At 38.5% G+C, this 22,120-nt stretch overlaps 1 protein-coding gene across 4 annotated transcripts in view; it reads left to right on the top strand.

Moving 5' to 3' along the window:
* LMCD1 (LIM and cysteine rich domains 1) overlaps positions 1 to 22,120 on the top strand; it is a 56,661-nt gene that overhangs the window by 4,741 nt on the left and 29,800 nt on the right. For 3 of the 4 annotated variants that reach the window (XM_007431737.3, XM_088134321.1, XM_088134319.1), the window contains exon 2: positions 15,028 to 15,116. In XM_007431737.3, the coding sequence (XP_007431799.1) occupies positions 15,028 to 15,116 (89 nt within the window). Of the gene's footprint in view, positions 1 to 404; positions 440 to 15,027; positions 15,117 to 22,120 lie in introns of all 4 variants that reach the window. The other variant, XM_088134320.1, reaches the window with a different exon arrangement.

Genomic DNA, 22,120 nt, shown 5'->3' with positions numbered 1-22,120 from the left:
ACTTATATATACTTGTTCTATAGTAAGCCTTAACATGTTCCACGGCTCTTACTCCCAGGTAAGTATAATTAAATTTTGCTAGGAGATGGCTGTTTCCTTAAATGTAGATTGGCTGGAAGTCAAGGAAAGAGATCTTTGGGGCAGTGAGCTGTTTCTTCTTTTTCTGTCCATGGAGACTCTCCGCTGATCAGGGATCCTGATTTTCCATTCATATGGAGAACTTCCATTGATAGGAGACTAGCCATGCTAGTTCATCTACTTCACATGAAAGGCATCATGAAAGGAGGGCTAGAATGTTTAATCCTCTGTTGCATTGGTCTCAGCTGTTTGCTTTCTGTTTGCTTTTGTTATTTGCAATCTCTGCCCATTTGCTTCCATTCAACTGTATCTTCCTGTCTCAACAGATGTAAGACAACCTGCCCCCTTTTCACATTTACAGGTAATGATTTGGAAGAAAGCTTAATCATCCTTCCTAGTTATTGTCAAAGATTATACAGAGTGATTCGCTGACCATTCTCTTTCAGGTTGGTTTGTTTTTAAACCAAAATTTTGGGGAAGAGAAGAATACTGATGTGTGAAGCGAAGAGGGAGATAGTGATATCATACTGTAACATTCTTATGTATTATTTCTGGGCAAAAATAAAGCTTGTGTGTGTACACATGCATTCTGGAACAATAGAACAATTACAGATAGTCCTCACTTAACGACCCCAATAGAGACCTGAGAATTGATCGTTAAGCAAGTTACCACATGACCGGCCCCAATTTTACGCCCATTTTTGCCATGGACATTAAAGCGAATCACGTGGTGGTTAAACTAATCCAGCTTCTCCAATGGATTTTTTTGCCAGAATTTGCTTAATAACCATGTGATTCGCTTAATAACTGTGGTGATTCACTTAACCGTCATAAAAAGGTTGCAAATCACGATCAGGTGACTGCAGGGGTGGTACAACAATTTGTGACAGTGTAAGTGCAAGTACATGTTGTAAAGTACTTTTTCTGAGGCCATAACTTCAAACTGTTGTTAAACTGTTGTTAAGCAAGGACCACCTGTAATATGATCTGTTTATTCTCTAACTGTATTTTGAAAGAAAAATGTGTTGTCACTGAGACACAAGATCTGCCCTTAATTGTGAAAAGGGAATAGCATCGTCTTCTCTATTCAAGGTTATAGTCTTCCTGTGTCAGAAGACTTGAGAATGTTGTGAGATTGGAAAGTTTTTCTAGCCTACCAACATTAGGTGGATTTCTTAATTGTTCTTTTGTCGTTTTGTTTTAAGTGGGCCTGAAGCAGATGCTTGGTCCACTTTAGAAAATACCAGTTCACAAATCACATTAGGTTTCCCAGAGACAGCGAGAGCCTAAAGTTCATGTATATTATCTTTCTTAGAATGTGAAATCTACATGTTCTTACTCTGATAAAACCATTTTAGAAAGGAATTCAGCTTAATAAATGGTTTATATGCAACCCTGATTGATAAGCCAGTTTATGAGGTGAATGACTATCAGTTTGGAATTTTGCTTAGCAATGCCACAGAGGCATTTGGGCAAACGTGTATAGAATCTGGAATTCATTAAGACTACTTTTAGGGTCCTAACCTTTTTATTGTTTGCTCATTTTTAGCCTTATTGTTGATGCCTTAAGTAGAATATTCGAAGTAAAACAAAACCAGTGGATAGGATAAGATTCTTAATACTGGAATGATCTGAATTAAAAATGAAATAAAGAACCTTAATCCAGAACTAAAAATGTGATGGCTTCTTCAGGGGAAGCATTATTTTTTTCTTTAAGCAAAACTCAAGCCAATTGGTTTCAAAACTGGATTTTAGAAAAGTAAACTGTTGCCTTTTTTCCTGTAAGTTAGACGATTGAACAATATACTGTAATTCTAAAGAGTTAAATTGCTAAAGTACAACATAGCTGCTAAAAGGGAATGTAATGCATAATATTTATTACTAAGTTATAAAAGTTATATCCTATACTTTCATTGTTTTTAAATGATATAAATTATAAAATACATACTTGTGACCAGTATATAGTGATTGGAATACTACCTTGCTCTACACTACAGGACAGTTAACACAAGCCTTGGACAAATTGGTTCACCCCCAATGTACTGCCTTCCTTCCAGTTGCCAGATGACAGTTGAGTGGAGAAAGTGACATTTGTGATAATAAAACTTGCTGAGAACCCCATCAATAGAACTTCTCCCTCCTTCTTCATTCCTTTTCAAGAAAGTGGGTTGGATTAAGTTTTTAACCCTAAATTGGAAGGTCAGCTGTTAAATGTTTGGGCTTGCTTATCACTTGAGGTTGTAATACTAGCCATGTTTTTACTGAGGGACAGGTAATCACCCCAAATACTGGTTTCTGTGGAACAGAAAGCTGGGATTTCAGAATGGGTAGATAGGGTGCTTCATGGACTATTCTACCAAAAATGGCCTGATGCTTTCCAGCTGTTTTGAAGTTCAACTCCTAGAACTCTCAGCTGACATGCTGGCTTGCAGTTCTGGAAGTTACAGATCTAATACATCTGGAAACCATGTTGGGGAATACTATGTTGAACTAATAGTCAACAGTGGAACAAAACTTCTCATTACAAATAAAGATCTATTCAATAGCTATAGTTTCCATTATACGCAGGTAGGTTATTAAAAATTCAAGCCAAAGCAATTCTGTGTTCCTGGTTTACCTCTAATATATTTTTCTACCACTCTGAAATCAATATACATAGAGGGTATCTTCTTACAGATTACAGCTATTTATTATTTCCCATATATTTAACAATATTTTGTATTACATAAGCTTATGGATTGTGTAAATAAGCTGTAGTCTTGTGTGGTTTTCAGCATTCCCACTATATGTATAAAAAGAGAGCTCATGCAATGACTATTTTGAAATATTGAATGGGAATTTTGAAGTTTGAGCTGCAGATAATAACCTTCTCCAAACTTTTGTTAATCTGAAGATCTGAAAATATTTGATTTTAAAGAGAAAGAATGATAACTGAACAAACGAATATAAAAAGATTTCAAGATCTGATCCCTGTAGCTTGGAGTCTGGCCTTTACAGCCATTGAACATGGTCATGGTGCTGGTGAAATGGTATCAAGTTAAAGTACAGGTGTTATATAATTTCTAAGCAACAGTGGTTTGTTGTATTTCTCCTAGTGTGGAGTAGGGTGTCCAATAGTGAACATTTCCTTCCACTCATGGTTCTCCCTCCTGCAAGAGGAGGAACCCATTCCTATTCCTGATTCATCTTGCTCTGGTATGTATGTGCTGCAGAGATCTCCTCACCGTTTTCAACCTTATTTTCCCTTTTGCTTTCCTCCAACCTATCTCTCACGCAACATTCACTGGAACTATCCAAGAACTGGAGTTCCCAAATATGGTCAGGGCTCAGGGGTGTGGCTTTCAGGTATGCCACCTCACTTCTTTTCTCACCACTGGAGCCCTCAACAGCCACAGCAGCAGGAGGCAGGAGCGCTGCTCCCAATCTGTGCGCCTCATGGGATGCAAGCTGGCCTGCATCTCTTCCAGGGAGTTGAGTGACCCAGGCAATGGTGGGGAGAGAAATATGCAAACTTGGGTGCCCAGTCTCACTATTGAGGGAACATCAGCCTTCAGACTCCTCAAATGGATGTGCTACGTTATCGATGCTCCCTCCTATTACCTAACCCCCCCCCCATCTCGCTGGAGGAAGAATATGATCAAACTCCATGCAGTCCTGAAACACGAAGTCCAATAGTGCTCTTAGTACCTAGCATCTTGGCAGGAACACTCCAACACTACATGTGAGGGGCAATTTTATTAGAAAAGAGAGGGTAATTTTTAAAATTCCTATAGATTTCAGATCCATGTTGGTTTGTACAGACGCATTTTACATTTGTACAGACACATTCTCTTACTGCTCCATAGCACAGAACTGCTCCCTCCTAAAGTTCCTCTTTCCTAGGGTTTCTCTCATGTTACATACATATAGACTTGTACATAGGTTGAAGTTGTGAGAAAAAGCCTTCTCAACCTGACTTTTAAAAACAATAATTTTAGGGGCTTTACCAGTTATACATTATCTCTGGTAAGTCAGGCAACTTTAAATAATCATTACAGCCAGAACTTTGGCCAAGATACCTTCAGGGGGGGAAAAAAGGCAAAGATAAAATCACCTTGGGAAAGTAGAAGAGGTGGTGGGAGCAATCTTACCCTTTTACTTTCTTGTATCACAACCCAAAACATGTTTTCAAAATTCCAAATGTGCCCACTGGCCTGAAAAAAGGCACACAGCAAAAACAAAGTTATTAGTACAGAATTTCCTAGTAGTAGGTAATGGAATTACCGCTATCAACCAAAGAAAAGAAAAGAATTTTTTTGCACCCTGTGCAATTAGAATTCCTGAAAATTACAATGCCTGCATCATTGAGTGTTAAGAAAAGCAAAATCTACTGTAGCATGCATAGAATTGTTCGCTGAAAAACTGGTGAGTTTTTCAGAAAACACATATAAACATTCAGAAATGAATTGTTACCAGCAAGTTGTAAGCTATCCTGTATTAACGTTTTGTTCTCTTTTTAGAGCCCAAGATCCTTTTTCAAAATACTCATTTTAAATCCAGTTACTGGAAAATTCTTTCAGCTCTATTTTTAAAAGCTGCTTTTCTCCCCTTGCTTATCATGAATTCACACATTGTAGTTGGAGAAAGGCATCCTGCCAAGTATTTGCACTTGGAAGAGTTCAGTATTTGCAGACACTTTTGCGTTGTTATAACTTTGTCACACTGGAAGACAGTTGGCAGCTGAGTGTTGGTTTTCTTAGACATGTGGTGGCAGTGAGTATAAGTGGCCAAAATTATTGTGGTGACCAAACTGAAGCTTGCTTTGCCTCCTAGAATTGTTAGCAAATGAAATGCTCCTAAATGATTCCTACAGTAGCAGACGATATTCTGTGTTTCTGAATAAAATTGTTCTACTTGGAGTATCTGTTTTTGTATCCTGTAGTGTTTGCTGCAACATAGCAATCAGATCAGCACATTACATTTATTGATCATTGAAAAATCAATCGTGAATTTAGTTCACAATTATTTGTGATGAGGAAGATTGGTGTAGTCAGTGCATAAACACTTATCTGGAGATTCTTTAACAGGCTAAAGATTAATCTGGACTAGAAGCAATTCTGAACAATCATATTCTCTGCAAAATTATAGGAACTGATCCTGAAAATCCATGGTACACACTGGTATAAACGTTTAACATTTATTGGGATTTGTCCATTATGCTCTCAGGTTTTAAATTGCTGTTGTGGGCAGTGATCAGCCCATTTCCAAAATCATTGCAAAAATAGGCAGTGAAACAATATGCTGTGATTGTAGAATTGTGTGCTTGTGTACGCGCACACAGAGGTAGAAGGAGAGTGAGTGCTACATTTTAATTCTTGGGAATGAGCAGTCTTATCAGCAATAGATAAAAAATTCTTGAGGATTGTACAGGATAAATATTGCTATAACATACCAAATATAACATGCCAGAAGTTGGTCTCCAATTTCCATTACACTTGTGTTGGCCTGTTTTATGTCACATATTGTGGTGTTGAAGTGTCATTTCATAATTTCAATGTCTTGTTAAGTTTTCTATTTAAACTACTGCATGTTAATATCCAGAGGTCAGAAGATTTGAATTTGCTCAAGTATATTTAATGAACTTCAGTTTAGCAATCTGTTGAATTTTGTCAGATATTTGATTAGTGCAGGTAGCAAGAATTTGAACTATCAAAAATCAAATGCTTCTGGTATCAAAATGAAAATGCTTCTGGTAATAAAAAAATGGGACTATTAACCATTATTAACAGTTAATCAAAATGGAGAATATTAAATCCCCAATGAGAGCTCTGACATTTTTAAAATCAAATTTATTATAGTTCTACGTATTTTAAGGAACTACTAGTATTAACTTTCATTGTTCATTCGTATAATCTGCAGTGCTGAGTTATAAATGAAAGATAACTGGGAAACTGCAAAAACTTTACTGATTTCTATAAGGTTGAATTCTTAGAACAAAAAGAGTAGTTTAAAATGATTAACTAATTGAATCAAATCAGTTTTTTCTTGGGTAGGGCTTAGCAAAGGCTGGGCGAAGGTTTAGTGGCCTGGGATAATAAATGGTAGGTTTTCAAAGGGCTGCAAGCAGAGCAATGATGAACCAACATTCATTCAGCTGGAGGTTGGGGCTCTAGGAGCTTAAAAGTGGTTTGAGGTTGCCCGTCCCTAGCATTAAGAATGCCTGTGGAAGAAGTGTCAAATAATCATTCAGCATGAGATTCATAAATTTAGTATCCCAAAGCATAGTGAGGTAGGGATATCAGCATACAATTTTCAGTCGTTAAACTCTTCAGTGTAGGAGCTGTTGTCTCACACACTAGAGATGAAGTATCAGTAATCGGTATATCTATGAAGTGATACCTTTACAAATTACCAGCCCATTTTTGCTGTGCTATCCTTTAGCACAGTGTTCCTCAACCTTGGCAACTTTATGATGGATGGACTCCAACTCCCAGAATTCCCCAACCCGCCATGCTGGCTGGAGTTGAAGTCCACTCATCATAAAGTTGCCAAGGTTGAGGAACACTGCTTTAGCATACACTGATTCCAGACATTTGTCTGTCTATCTGTCTGTCTTCCTCCCTTCCTCTCTCTCATCAGTACCATCTCCTGTGTATATCTATCAATAGGAAATTTTAGAGTGGCATTTTAGAGTTCTGTTTGCAAATCGTATGTTGAAAATGTGCATGTTTTTCTCCTGAGCTGAAAAGAGAGGGGAGGGTTATATTAAGAGGTTTTTCTTCCATATTCCCACAGCGTTTTCAGCTCTATTCACAATATCCTTTACAGTCTTTGCCAGAATGAGACTCTCTAGGAGTGAATGAAATTATTGTATGTTGAAACTATTTACACCTCAAATATTTGCTCTGGTTTTGTTCCTTTCAGTGAGTGAAGCTTTGAGCTAGCTGTGGGCTATTTTATCCAGACTGGTCGGCCATATTTTTCACCTTGGAATGAAAGTAAACTTTAGAGCACTGTGCCCTGCATTCATTAAATACAGGGAGAAGTTCAAGCAAGGATAGATTGTAGACAAAGCTCTCCTGTTGCTAGCATAGGACAACAGACATGGCCATTATAGGCATGTCCTAACTTGCCATGGAGTCATTGCAAGTCTGGTAACTTTTCTTTTGCTTAAGAGATTTGGTTTCATGAGTTTCCTAATCCTGCCCAGCTCATCACTGATATTTTTTACTGATCCACTTAAATACACTGGATAACACAGTTTAGATTTTTGAAAAAGCCAGTTGCAGTCTGTTGCAGCTTTTGTAATCAAGAAGTCTCTTTATTTACATGTGGCAAGTTGCTATAAAGAGCACAGCAATAAGAGGGTAAACTATGCCTTTAATCCTTGTGTTAAATCCAAAATGCCAGTAGATACAGCGTGAGCAGAAGTGCTGGTGTTTATGTTGGATGGAGGAAGCGCTCTTCTTTATTTTAGCCCATTTACCCAAAATGTGGAGTCAGCAGCATCTTGGGTGGGTATTGCATCTGTTGTTACTACTGGGGTAGCTAGGGAGACAGACTGAAATAGGTAGATTCAAGTTTTGAATAGTGCTACACATGAAAGTAAAATGGAATTTATTGAGTATTCTCTTGAAACAAATGTCCACGGTCCAGTTGCCAAAGAAAAAAATATGTTCTCAAAGCTTTCCTTGTGCTGTGAGCACACAAACTTGTATAAAAGATTGTCCTTTCCTTTTATTGCCCTTGTATTTCATGTCTGAGCTGCCTTAGTCTGTCAGCAGGATTTTGGTGGACTTGCTCTATATAATAGTGAAGACTGGAATAAATTTTGGCTTATGCAATTTGTAGAGCTTGCTAGTCCTCATCTGCCTGAGATACATGCCTTGGGAATCCTTGCAGTCAAGAGCATTAGTGATTGTGTATGGCAAACCGTTCATCAACCCCCCCCCCCAAAACTGAATGTAGAGATTCTAGAAAATCATGGCTAGTAACACATCCTGAATCTGTTTCAAGTCAATTGCTTCATGTTAGGAATAGTATATTGATTCATTCAAACTACCCACAAGGGTGGAGTGACTTTCTTTGTGGGAGGTCTTTGTTGGTTCCTGCTAATGTGTTCAGCAGTTGGGAGATGATAGAATTCAGACCCCTCTGTAACATCTACTAGGCCTGGGGGGGGGGGGGACCTTTATTCCTCAGAAATCTCTGTTATTGCATTGCTTTTGACTCTGACTCCAATTTGTTGTACTGGCAATTACATTCTAAGGAATTGGAAGTCCTAACAGCTGCATGTCAACTCAGCAGCATAAACCAACACGTTTGTAGTCTGGAATCAAAAGACTTATAAGAAAACACACTAAGTTTGATCTTATTCATTTTAAGGTTGTTTTGAAAGCTATGTTTAAATCAGCCTTCACCCCCCCCCTTCTCTTGCATTTTCTGTTTGCAAATGAATCATTTAAATTGACTTGTGCAGTCTTATCAGACTGATGTTATCCAGATATGTTGGAATCACAGCTTCAAGAATTCCTGACCAGAATGGCATGAAATTCTGGAAGTTACAATCCCCAAACAATTGGAAAGCAGCAGATTGAGGATGATTCTTCTATTTTGTGCTTCGAATGTACAATTAAAAATAAGAAACAACTGCCAAACACATTGAAGACCAAGTTCACCATTCCGTATTCACAGTGGCCAACCAGATACATTTGGAGTGTCCGTAAGAAGTATGTGAGTGTAGTTGTCTCCTGCTTGTGTTCCAACCCAGGAATATATAGCCATGTTGGCTAATAGCCATTGATAGCCTCATCCTTCATTAATTTCCCTCCTCCAGGACTTTGTCTGGTACATTTTTCAAAGCCAGCCAAGTTGGAACCACTCACAACACATTCCACATGTGTTGTGCGAAGATGTATTCCCTTTTTGTTCTGATTCTCCCACCATTCGGTTTCATTGGGTGACTCTGGGTTCAAGTATAATGAAGAAGGAATATTTTTTTTTCTTTTTCCATTTGCTTTGTATCATGCCTAATTTGACATTTTTATAATGTCCCCACTTGCTCATCTTTTTATTCCCGAGCAAAATCTCTCTCTTTTTTTTTTTTTGTACTTCTGAACTACAGATGAATGATCACTTCTGTCAAATGTATTTTGTCTGTGTGCCTATTGCACTTTCAGATTAGAAAGCCATCAAAACCTATATGACCAGAGGCAACAGTGGCTAAAAGAAGTCTCTATTCACTAAGAGAAAATTGGAAGCTGAATTACACCAAGTCATAACAGTGTCCTCTCTACAGTGGTGTGCTGGTAAACTTTTAACAACTGGCTGCCCAAAAACAAAACTCCACATTCCAGTGCCTCCACATCTCACTGTCACCTCTGACTCCATTGCTGGCACCATGCTGTGCTGCTGGCTGAACAGCTGATTGGCACCTCAGCAATGCAGCTCAGCTTTCCTCTCAAGAAGCTAACAAAATCCCAGGAAATTTAACAATGGGCTCTCATGTACTAGTGCAAGCCATCTTCGGCACATCAGTGCCCCTCTACCTAAGTATTGTGATTGATATCATCTCTAGGGGTTCAAATTCTAACCAGTGAGGTCCTCAACTTTTACCTGAATGTGCAGGTTGCATGTTCTATAATCATCTACATGCTGGTGATGCATGTTACCATTGAGCTAGGCTATCTTCTTTAAGTTCTTATCTAGGTCCAACATTTGGGATATGTTTACAATTCAGAAACCTTGTAGTCTTAGGTGGTAAACCAATAGGGTTAGCCTATATTTGTGAATTCAGTCACTACTATATTGTCAGAAATAGCACTTAATATATCAATTTATAAAGTAAGGAAAATACATGATAGTTCTTGTTCTGATAGATACAGCTTATTTTTCTTCATCTCATCCTCCAGACACCAGGTATCTAAATTTATCTAAGAGGATTATACATTTCTGCAGGATTTTTCATTTTCAGTTTTCAGTGTGTGAAACTGTACTTGATATTTCATTCAGTTAGGCCTTAAAGAGTACTTTTTACATTGGTAGAACTGGCAAAACTCAAAGGATAAGAATCCCAGTTTCTTCTTTATTTATCTTCTGAATTGTGCTTTCCCTGGGCCAAATTTATCTTTTCAGTTACTCCCTCATTTCCTTAAAAGTTTGCCAACAACAATTATGAGACTTCAGAACACAATTTAGAGATCCGTATTTCTGCACAGCAGGTTTTTATAAAACACTCTAAATGTAGACAAGGCCTTGTTTGCGAAGAGAATATTTGGCAGATAGCACTGACAGCAGGGGTTGGTTTTAAATCTAGGTTTTGTAACATTTGCCAGCTTCTTAAACTATCCTCTCTGCTGTATTTGGTGTGCAAGCATTCAATTAAGATAATATTTATCATCTGTGAAAAAATACTTTCAAGTTCAGCAACTGAAATTGCTATTGAAGGTACTAAGGAAGAACACATTTTTGCCTAATCTAGTGAGTTAACAATGCTCTACACCAGTGTTTCTCAACCTTGGCAACTTTAAGATGTGTGAACTTCAACTCCCAGAATTCCCCAGCCAGCTGTTGAAGTCCACACATCTTAAAGTTGCCAAGGTTGAGAAACACTGCCCTGCGGTGTTTAAAATGATATAGCATAGGGATCTTTTCTGAAAAGTAGTAGTTTCTACTTTACCTACCTTGTACAAATGTTTCAGAAGGGCAAATATAAGCCATGTCCAACTACAATATTAAAAAGAATCTGTAATATCAGTAGAATGAACCATAATCTGAAAACAAAATGAATTTGATCTCTAGTTTACCTAATCTTTACCAATCATATTACAAATGTTCCAAGGTTGGAAGGGACCTTGGAGGTCTTCTAGTCCAGCTCCCTGTCCAGGGCAGGAATCCTCAACCTACTCCAGAAAAATAGTTGTCCAACCTTTGTGTGAAAACCTCCAGTGATGGTGCACCCATAACTCCAGGAGGCAGGCTCTTCTTCTTCTTAGTAACTCTCATGGTCAGGAAATTTCTAGCTTGAAATAAGGAGGAATTTACTGACCCAATTTTTAGAAAGGAACAAGATGACTTCTAGATTGACACTTACACTGAACTTAGTGATTATTAACATCTCCCTAGATGCTTCATTTTTGTGTAGTAATGGGATATTACAAATAGCAGAATATTGAGCTAAAGTTCATTACAGTAATGAGAATTCCATCCAGTTGTGTCTTCTGCCCAGATGTCCCCAGTCTAGATGGCTGGGCTTGCTCATTTTGTGCTAGACGAAAAGCACATAAACCATGTTATGCTAAGCCACAATGGATGGACCGAGCTACTTCTGACTTATATGACAAACTGTTGTTAAACAAGCCTTGGCTTAGCACTATATGTGAAATCATTTAATTGTAAGGCTTGGGCTGCATCTTCTGAGCACCAAACAAAAGGCCTGAAGAGTGTGTTTTAATAACAAGCTATTTAAAACCCTTCATGTTTAAGATTCAAAAGCCATGCAGAAAACAGCCTCCCTTGCAAATGTGGGGACTGGTTGGGTCTCCTCTCCATCTCAGTGAGCTAGTAATGCCTGAATGGGGGTTGAGTATTTAGTGTGTCTGCAGAAAGGCAATGTTTCTGACTGGTATTTATACTGGCAATTTCCACAGAAACATAAATACATAATAGATATTTTGCTGGTTTTCTTTTAAAAAAGAGAGACTGCAAAAAAAAAAAGAAAAATCAAACTGGCACCTTTCTGGCTAGGATCTTCAACAAGCCAAGTTACTGCCAGATCTGAAGATTTGGTTTTAGATTTTTGGCATCTATAAAAATTCCTTGGGATGGGGAAAAAGGTGATGACAAGGCTGATGATGGTGGAAGCATTCCATAGTATCCTTTTCTCTAGAATGTTTCCTTTTGGTACAGCTTAACTTTTGGCTTCTCTAGTACATTTTTAGCTTTCTTTGAATACAGTGTCACACTTAATCTTCAGAAAATGATCAAAGGCAAGGGTGTCTTCCAATTTAGAGACAATGGTCAGAACACTTGCTCCAAATAAACTCAAAGCAGCCTCTGTTCTTCAACTTGTCAAGATTAATTTAAACTTGAATTGCTCTTTATAGGACAAATCACCTATTGTCCCATGAAGAAACACCAGAACAGTATTGCAAAACTAACACTTTCTTTCTAGGGCATCTATTATTATTATTATTATTATTATTATTATTATTATTATTATTATTATTATTATTATTATTTTTCCTCCTGTCCTGTTTTTCTTTTACCACGGAAACCACTCCCAAAGCAATCTCAAGATTGCCTCACCTTGATTCTGTTTAGTGTAAGAGGGAATAGAGAGTCTTTGTCAAGCTTTCAAGATTGTTATTATATTCTATAACAAATAATTCATGTGGTATATCTTTCCTTGACCTAGTCTGCCTTGAAGGCCTGACACATTAAGACAGAAGCTGCTCTTAATTGTTTAGAGAAAGTCAGCTAGCTTTCTGAAGGCCATTAATTCTTTAAGGTACGTGTCATTGTTAATGTCCTCAGAACTGATTGCTCATTTTAAGCCACATATAGGCATTCAGTTTTCATACGTGTGGTACACAATTACTGGGTGGATAAGCTTTGTTACTAACTCTCTCAGTATGTGGATGCTTCTAAAGACCTTCACATGTTCTGTGCTGAAGTCTATGGGAGAGTTGCAAGTAATTGCAGTCTTGATAATTTGCCTAAAGTTCCCAGTTAAACATATCGACATTACCTCATGCATATTTATATATGTAACTCTATATAAACTACTCTACTTTATAAATCCATTGCAGACTGTCATAATCAGCATATAAAGATCTGCAGAAAAAGTGAGACTTCAGAGACAGGATCAGGGCTCAGAGTATGGATGTGAACACTTGGCATGTATCAGATTTTTAACATACATAGTACTCTACTTGTTATACAAGTAGACCTTGACTTACGACTATTCATTCGGCGACCGTTCAAAGTTACGAACACGCTGAAAAAAGTGACTTATGACCGGTGCCTGAAGTATGACTGTTGCAGCACCCCTGCAGTCAGATGATCAAAGTTCAGGAGCTTGGCAGCCCACCTATCTCCCCCCCTCTATGCCCTCTTGGCCCCCTTCTGCCCTGCGCTCTGCCACCCCAGCTGACCTTTACCATCTTGCTCCAAAAAGCCCCTTTGCAAAAAGCTCCTGGAGCATGGTGTGCCAAAACACCCCTTGGGGCGGGGCTGGGCTGGGCTTTTGCTTTGTGCTGTGAAAAAAAAGCCAAAAGCCCAGTCCAGGAACATGGCACACAGGGGCGTTTGGGTGTGCTGCTCCTCAGGTACTGCTTTTGGCTTCCCCCCCCCCCCCCCTTTCCACAGCATGAAGCAAAAGCCCAGCCCTGCCCAGGAGCTTTTTGCAAAGGGGTGTTTTGGCGCACCGTGCTCCAGGGTTTTTTTCCGAAGGGGCTTTTTGGAGCAAGAAGATGGTGAAGGTCAGCTGGGGTGGCAGAGTGCAGAGTGGCGAGGGCGACTGTGGCTGGGGTGGCTGCGACTTCCCGAGATGTGACAAGCTGCCCCAGAGCTGCATGGTTCTGCGGGCTGCCTGCTACCCTGCAAGGCAGGGTGCAGGGCAGCCAGAAGGGCAAAGATGGGGGGGAGATAGGCAGGGGTGGAGTTGGAGGCAGTCCCTCACCTTAATGAGGCTTGGGGCTGAAAAGGACCAAGCCCAGAATGGCTTGGATTGGGGTGGGTATTTGCTTAACAATCCAAAATTCTCAGTTAACAATGGCAACCGGAACTGCCAGGATCACGGTTGATAAGGGATGCAGTCACATGATATCTCTCTTTACAACCGCATCGCTTAGTGAAATTCCAGTCCCAATTGTGGTCATAAGTTGAGGACTATCTGTACTGTGAATCTGTTATACCTAGTTTCCAAGGCTAGATATTGCTACTTTTGTAACACAATCTCATGTGAACCATGGCTTGGTCTTTGGATTCTCAGTCATGTGTTTCAAACATTGAAAATGAGAACATTCCATTACATTTAATTTAATAACGTAGTATTCTCCATCTGCTTGTCTCCATGTCCAGTTTTATAAAATGTATGGGATACTAAGCTACAACATATCTCATGTTTTTGCTCTTTCCAGATATAACTTGTGGGAAAAATCAAGGGAAGGAGCAATAGGTAGATTAAGATTCTTGAGGTAGATCTCTGGGTATTTTCCATGAATTGCAAGAAATTCTGATCAGTAGTTTCAAAACAGCAGCTGTAGAAGAATTGTTCCATCCAAATTAGATTTCAGAAAAAGATACATTTTGGTGTATTCAAGAGTAAGTTCTTGTATTCTTTGAAAAGATAGGGAATTTGTTCAGATACTAATACAACATTCCTTAGCTGAACTGTGCTCAAAGGCATTCTGTACTTTAAGTCTAAATGCATAGAATTAAATGACTTTTGCATGTGGAACTTGTTGATTTTGGGTTTCAAATACAAATTAATGTAAATTGAACAACCCTAAAGTCTTCCTCCTCTTTACATAAAGCAACTGGAATTTTGAAAGTACAAATCATCAGGTTGTCAGATCATGGTTCATGTTCACCAAAAATGGAATCTGCTATGGGTTCACACATCATGCTTAAGTATAGACAAGCTGTCCACCATGGTTAAGAAATGTTGTTGTCCAGATGTACCCACCTTCCTTCCCAAGCAGCAGGTTTCATGGAAGGAAAATATAGTCTATATAAGAGTCTTGAATTCATCGTTTACAGAGAATTTTGAAATTAGGCTAAGGGTCATGTCTGGCCCAGTGGCAACAGTTTGTCCACCTCTGGTTAACTATGTTGGGTTAAACTTACTCTTCAGTGGACCAGTTATGCTGCTCTTTCCACTGTGTTTTTAATACTGTGTACAAGCCTGGTATAAACAAGTAAGGTATAGATTTTTTAATATATATATATATATATTTTTCTCTTTAGGTCTCAATTACCCATCAACCATCAGGAAGAGGTGCACCTTGTTTGAAATGCAGAGAAAAGTGTGCTGGTTTTGAACCGCATTCTTGGAGGTAAAGGATTTTGCTATTCTTCTTGCTCTTATTTTCTATTCTCACCTGATTTCTGTTTAGTGCAACTGTAAATGAACACATATCAGTTGTTCTATAGGGCAGAAATTGTGGGAGGAGATTCTTGTTAGTCTGTTGTGGCAAAAAAGTCAGGAGTCTGGTAGAATCGTTTCCCACTAACACATTTTATTAAAAGGCTATGCATCTGATGAGCTGAGCTGTATGCTTTATGATAACATTTATAAGTTGGAAAAAGTGACTCCTGATTATAGGTTAGGAAGAATACTAGTGGAATCCATTACTATCAGTGGAAAGCAGTGTTATTGATCTGCCTTTTCCTTTTGCAATACTGTGGTCACTGTGGAACTGAAAGAGGTACTGTAATAATATTTCTCTATCCCTTTTGCCCTAGAACATTATTAAATACTTTTCTAAGAAATTTGCTTTAGTAATTCCTATCTCAGTGCTTTTGTATGTAGAAGGATTTACAGTGTAAAAATAGTGGTGTCAAAGTCTGGTTGGTTAATTCATTACTTTTCTAAAATTTTGAATTGGGTGCTTGACTTCACTATATTAAACATCTTCATCCTGCTCACAAATGTAGCATATGAGGTATTATAATATGGCCATTAATTACACATTCATACCATGTCTGTAGTTGAGATCATATATCCCCACATTCAAACTTAACGGGTTTCATTCCCATGAAATCAAAGTTAGAGAAATATACTGGACAATTATTAGCATTAAGCGCTTAGCAGAATCCATAGCTTCTTTTAAACCCTATTAGAAGCAGGGTACCTGGCTATAAATTTCCATGTAGAAACTGGTAATAATCAGTCATCTGTCTTTTATTCTCAGTCACTGACACAGATTAAAGCAGCCCCCATTTAAGATGCAAATTTGCACTGAAATCTTCATTCACTTTCACCATTCAGATAATGGAAAAAAACCTTATTCACTTTAATACACTGTAGACCAGACTGAAACTAGTAGTTTTTCAGTATATTGAACTCTAGATCAATATACTGATAGCAGGGCTACTAAGATGCATTGTGCCCTTTTTCAAATTTTGTCAATTTTCCAGATGAGCAGCATTAAGCTACTAATTTTTCGTTCGCTGCATTTGAGTTGTTACATTCTTTGTGAAAAGGCCTGAATCTCTGACTTCTGGCATTTTCAGTAGTGGGTAGCAGCTCAGATATTCCTGTCAAAGGATGCCAGGCTTTCAGCGGTGATGTCATCTTTAAAAATGTCACATTCCCTGAAGCCTCCACTCCCAAGGGAACAATTTGGAAAGATGCAAGTGCCCTAGTTGAATGCAAATATTTGAACCTTTTGGTTATATCTATTCACTTACTTTAGGTGAATGCCATTAGGCATGTAGTGATTTCAGTCTGTTTTGCTCTCAATGGAAAAACCTTTTTCAGAAGAGTGATCCAAAGTGCACATAAAAGCACAATACCATTCTTGCCTATATGTGAACCTTGCACAATTGGCAGTGGGATTTCTTCCTCAATAATGATATCTTTGTAGCTCTGTAAAAACTGCTCAAAACTGGCACTTCTTAAATAATTCTTCCTCTGCTTTATATTGTTGTGCATCCTTTGTTAACACACTGTTCTTGCTAAATGCCAGCTTCCTCCTACTTTCAATCTATTAAGTGATTCTTATGTTCTGAGCACATGTTTGTGCCTCAAGCTAAAAGAAAGTGCAAGGCTCTTCCCCCTCCCTGATGGGATATTTCCTCTTCTGACGTCAAGATTTCTGGTAATGCTTGTCCTGTCACATTTTCATGTGACATTTTAAAGTCCTATCAGCTCTTTTCTACTTTCTCTGCATGTGGGTGGTGTGCTCATTCTTGTATTCCAACTTCCAGATTGATTTGAAACATTCAAAAAATGCAAGTAATATCCTCTTTGCCTGGTGAGAACACTTCAGAAAGCAGGTGGCTGCTGTTTTTGATTTCTGCATGTAATGTATGGTATCCAAAGCCAATAACCAGAAAAAATATGAATATTTTAACTCAGGTGAGATAACCCTGCATATGCATATAAGAAGAAAGAGGATTTAAGTGTGGACTTTTAAAGGTTATCATGATATGTGTGTGGTGGTACGGGCAAGGCTTTGCAAAGGTACTTTGTATACATGTGAGGGGCTGGTTTTGCCCCAAGTTTTGGCCAAGGAGAAAGGCCAGGGGCAACAGAAGCTTAAGGAGGCTTATGGTGATGTCAACTCACCTCCTCCATAAGAAGCCATCACTGGACCTCTCAGTGATGGATAATTTCCAGTTCCTGTCTCCAACCTTCTCTTTTGGGGAAAGTCTTTGACAAGTTGGTTGTCCTGCAGGTTCAGAGGGCTCTGGAGTAAGCAGATTATCTGGACCTCTTTTAATCAGGTTTCAAGCCTATGCACAGTACCAAAATGGCATTGGTTGTGCATGTAGATGACCTATAGCAGTACCAAGAGGAGGGTAGTGTATTCAACCTCTTTGATCTTTCTGCAGACTTCAGTACCATCAGTCATGGTATCCTTCTGAACCATCTCATGGAGACGGGGGTAGGAGGCACATTGTTACAGGATTTTCCTTCTTCTGGGGTTGGTTTCAATCAGTGTTGATAGGGGGAGAGATCTATCCCTCAGCCTCTACTTTGTGGGGTGCCTCAGGGTTTGATTCTCTCTTTATTCCTGTTTAGATGAGGTTATTCATTGGCACGGGATTAGGTATCATCAGAATGCTATACTTCTAAACCCCTGGCTGTCCAACCCATGCTGTTTGATATTTGGAGGCTGTAGGTGTATGGTTGGGGGAAATCAAACTCAAGCTCAACCCTAGCAGAACCAAATGTTTGGGGTCCACCTTGATCCAAGGAATTTTCATCCTTGGTTCTGAATGGACCTGTACTACTCCAGACAGACCTAGTGGGTAATTTAGGGGTCCTCCTGGACTCATAGCTCTTGATTGAACAGCAGCTGACAGCTATGGCTTGTAGAATTACTGCACAGCTCCATCTTGTACATCAATTTAATTTATTCCTGGACCAGGACACCCTACTCACACCCCTGCCTTAATCACCTCTCATCTGGATTATTGCAAAGTGCTCTATATGGGCTGCCCTTGAAATCTCTTAGAAGCTTCGACTTGTCTAGAATGTGGTAGCGTGAGTAGTTACGAGGCATCTTGGGGCATCCATGTAACACTATTACTCTGCAAGCTGCACTGGCAATTAGCATGCTTCCAAGTTGATAAAAGGTGCTGATTGTGACCTATAAAGCCCCTCATAGTGTAGGATCCAGTTTTTTGCAGGATTGTCTGTTTCTGATTGTCCCTGCCTATCCAATAAGATCTGACAGAGTGGGCAAGTTCTGAGTCCTATCTCTGAAAGAGTATCACTTGGGAGAATCCAGAAGATGTGCCTCCTCAGTCATTGCACCTGTCCTATGGAGGAACATTCCCCCCCCCCACAAGATCTAAGCGACTCTGATACTGCCTATGTTTCAGAAAACTCTTAGAACTAGGGTTTTCCCTCAGCACTGGGTTGGGAGGTGTCATACCCATCTTACTTTTGGTTGATTTGGACTGTGTGTAGTTTCCTGTGTTTTATTTCTGTTTTTCAAGGATTTTAACTTTAATGTTGTTATGTTTTCATGTTTTGTTTTTTATTTCTACCCCACCCATAATCATATCTGATTGGGCAGCTACTGTATATAAACTGATTTAATAAATAAGTAAATAACAAAATATATGTATAAACAGTGATCTTGTTTTAAATACATACAGTACTGGGACATTTTGAAACTTTTGATCAAGTTTGAACCATGATTCTTCTCTTCCTTTTTATCATGCAGTGAGAGTTATTTGGATACAGAATCCTTCAGACTTTAGTTGTAACCAACAAGAAATCTTGAAAAAAATAGTACCCTAAAACTTGCATTTCCTCCATGTGATACCATCATTGAAAAAAGATGAGCTTCATTTCCTTTAAAATTATTCCTGTTCTGTAGATGAGACTGAGATCTGGTTTCAGTAAAGCTTTTAAAGAAACTACAATCTGGATTAGAATAATTGGACATATTGATTCCATTTTCAGCAAGCAATACTGCCAATACATTATTCTTCCCATAGCAAAACACATGTTCAGCAGCACCAACATTATGGCTACAGTGAACCCCCAAAATGCTTTTTAATGATGACATTACCAGCTGTTAATTGAATGAACTGCCAGGTATCAAATCTGAAAAGTTATGTTCTTTTCTTTATGATTTTTGAAAAAAGAATATAAAACATAAGACTATGTGGATTTCAGTTTCTCAGATGTACACCAGTATGCTGTAAATTTACTGCTGCTTGAAATATGTTTTCCTCTCAAACACTTTGAGATAGTCGTAGCTCAGACTCCATAGCTCAAGGACAGAACATATGTTCAGCATCCCAGATTCAGTCCTTCCTTCTAAAAGGATATATGATCATTAGAGTGGCAAAGAACTCCACCCAAGACTTGAGATAGAGTAGCTCTATGTATAAATAGCTTTTTAACAGTTTTTGGGGATGGTATAGTTCTGTGGTCTACAGCTAACTTTCCTGGAGAGCCATAGTGAGAAAAAACCAGCTGCTAAAATGGACAATAGACTTTCCATACTAAAGCATCTTTAATTATTTATTTAGTCAATTTATATAGCCACCCATCTCAGCAAGCGACTCTGGGTAGTGAACAATATTCAAAATAAAAGTTAAAACAATTACAATCACAATTACAAAAATTAAAATACATAGCAGCTGAGGGAATACAGCAATCACTAACACAACCAGGAAACGCTTGCCACAGATATTTGTTGGGTTAATGCATTGTGCTAAGCTGTGAGTTATTTAATTAGCGCTTACTGAATATGCTGTAATTGACTAGGTTCCTGTGAAACAGTGGCTGAGTTCACACAGCACACCAAGCTAAACAAAACAAGCTGTTATTTCTTCTGGGCCTGAAGAAAACCAGATTATTTCAGAGCTTAAACTTTTCCACATAGTATCAGCCCATTCTGTACACATGCCCTCTCTGGGGATATACTTCACATCCATAGATTATGTGAGGTCAGAGGGATGGGGGCCCAGAGGTAGTGTTTTTCGATAGTGGGCCCCACTTGTGGATAGCCTCTCTCCTGAAATTAGATCAGCACCCTCCTTGGTGATTTTTCAGAAGACTATTAAGACTGAAGTTTTTGTTAGTTTTGTTAGTTTTGTTATTATTTGAGAAATAATGTTGCTGTTAGACTCTTTCTTCTTTCCGTATTTTTACTCATGATGTAGGGTTATTGATAGATTCTGTAGTTGTTCATAGCTGGGTTTTTTTGCTGTAAACATCTAGGAGCACTTGCTGATTTAGCAATATATAAGCCAAATTAGCAGATTAACTCTCCTCTGGTTCAGTGTTTCTCAACCTCAACAACTTTAAGATGTGTGGACTTCAATTCTCAGAATTTCCCCAGCCAGCATATTTAGCTTTCAAGTTCAGACAGAATCAGCCAGATGCTGCCATTTGCTTTGAAATATATAATATGGATATTCTCAAATAAGCCTGGTGTCTATTGTGATATCTAGAACTAAATCTAGAACCATTTAGAGCTGAGATGTCATTCCCAAATAAGCTTGGTCTATATTGTGATATGGAGCTAAATCTAGAACCATTTAGAGCCGAGGAGTCATTCCACACTCTAACAATTCCACCTTTCCCTATTTACACAAATAAGAATGAATAGGATTTTTGGTGATAATTGTTCATATAATCCGAAATTGGGATAGAGTATTAAAGAATGAATGAAATCTTGGTTCTTTTAGAAACAGACGCCACATAGCTTTTTATCAGGCATTAGCTATCTCTGACACTAAAAATGCAGGTTGAAACTGGCTGATTTAATTATCCAGGAAGTAAAAGTCATCAAGTATTCAAGAGTTGGGGCTTGGCCTATACAAGTTAAATGAAGTTTATGTTTTCATTAATGCTTCTTTTTCTTGTTCTTCTCATTCCTAGGTAGTCATTCCCTTTGTTGCATCGCAAACTATTTTCCACACTGCAGGATATTCTGTATTGTTTGGGTGTGTCTTTGTTTCTTACCAGGACTAGAATTTACTTATCAGACCTTTTCTTTGAAGTCTGAGCTTTGATACAGACAATCTTTTGTAGCTGCAGGCTATATTAAAAAAAAGAAATACAAATTGACTTCTGAGAACTGCAGAGGTGTAACAGTGAAATGCAAAGATGACATTTAACTTTGGAGTATGGTTAATTAAATAAGGTGTGATGAACCTGTCTTATTTCTCTCAATGAAAAAAATCACACTGTTGAATTTCTGTGCTTTGCCTCCAAATGTTTACATGTGGCCCAGAGTGACCGCCTCTATTTTAGAACATAAATCAGCATCAAACAACTTTCTTTGGTTAAGGTTTGCTGTTCAGATGTTAGGATTTCGAGATCTTGCTCATACACTTGAAAAATGTAAACTTGAGTGAATACATTTTGGTATTTTTGAAAGCCAAACCAGGCCCAGAAGTAACCCTACCACTGAGGCACCCCTTGGCAGCTGATTTCAGGGACTAGGAACAGTGACGTACCTGTGACAGGCTGCAGAAAACAAAAATACACATCCTGTTGCTGTATGATAAATATAGTTCTATACCTTTGTTATTTCTTACACTTCTATTTAGGGTGAGGAACTGATTTGCAGAACGGAATTGTGAACTGACACTGAAATGATTTCTTGGTCCTTAACGGTGTTTTTCTAAAAATCTCTGCATGCTATTTTTACTTCATAAGTGAAATATAATCACATTGACTTGAAGTACCTTGGAAGTGGACAGGAGATCATATATCCAAAAAAGAAGCCATTTGCACTTATTCTGTAATACTAGTAGAGAATTCTGGACTGAGGTTTGGCAAGTCCAGTTGGAACAAATATTCTTTTATACGTATTCCTGAGAGCCTATAGCCTCATTCAAGTGTTATAAAACTGGAATG

This window comes from Python bivittatus, unplaced genomic scaffold, assembly GCF_059951505.1.
Source record: "Python bivittatus isolate LINGU-HERP-01145 unplaced genomic scaffold, Pbiv_v1 ctg000080_np1212, whole genome shotgun sequence".
NCBI lineage: Eukaryota > Metazoa > Chordata > Lepidosauria > Squamata > Pythonidae > Python > Python bivittatus.
This window is presented reverse-complemented; position numbering and strand designations above follow the sequence as displayed.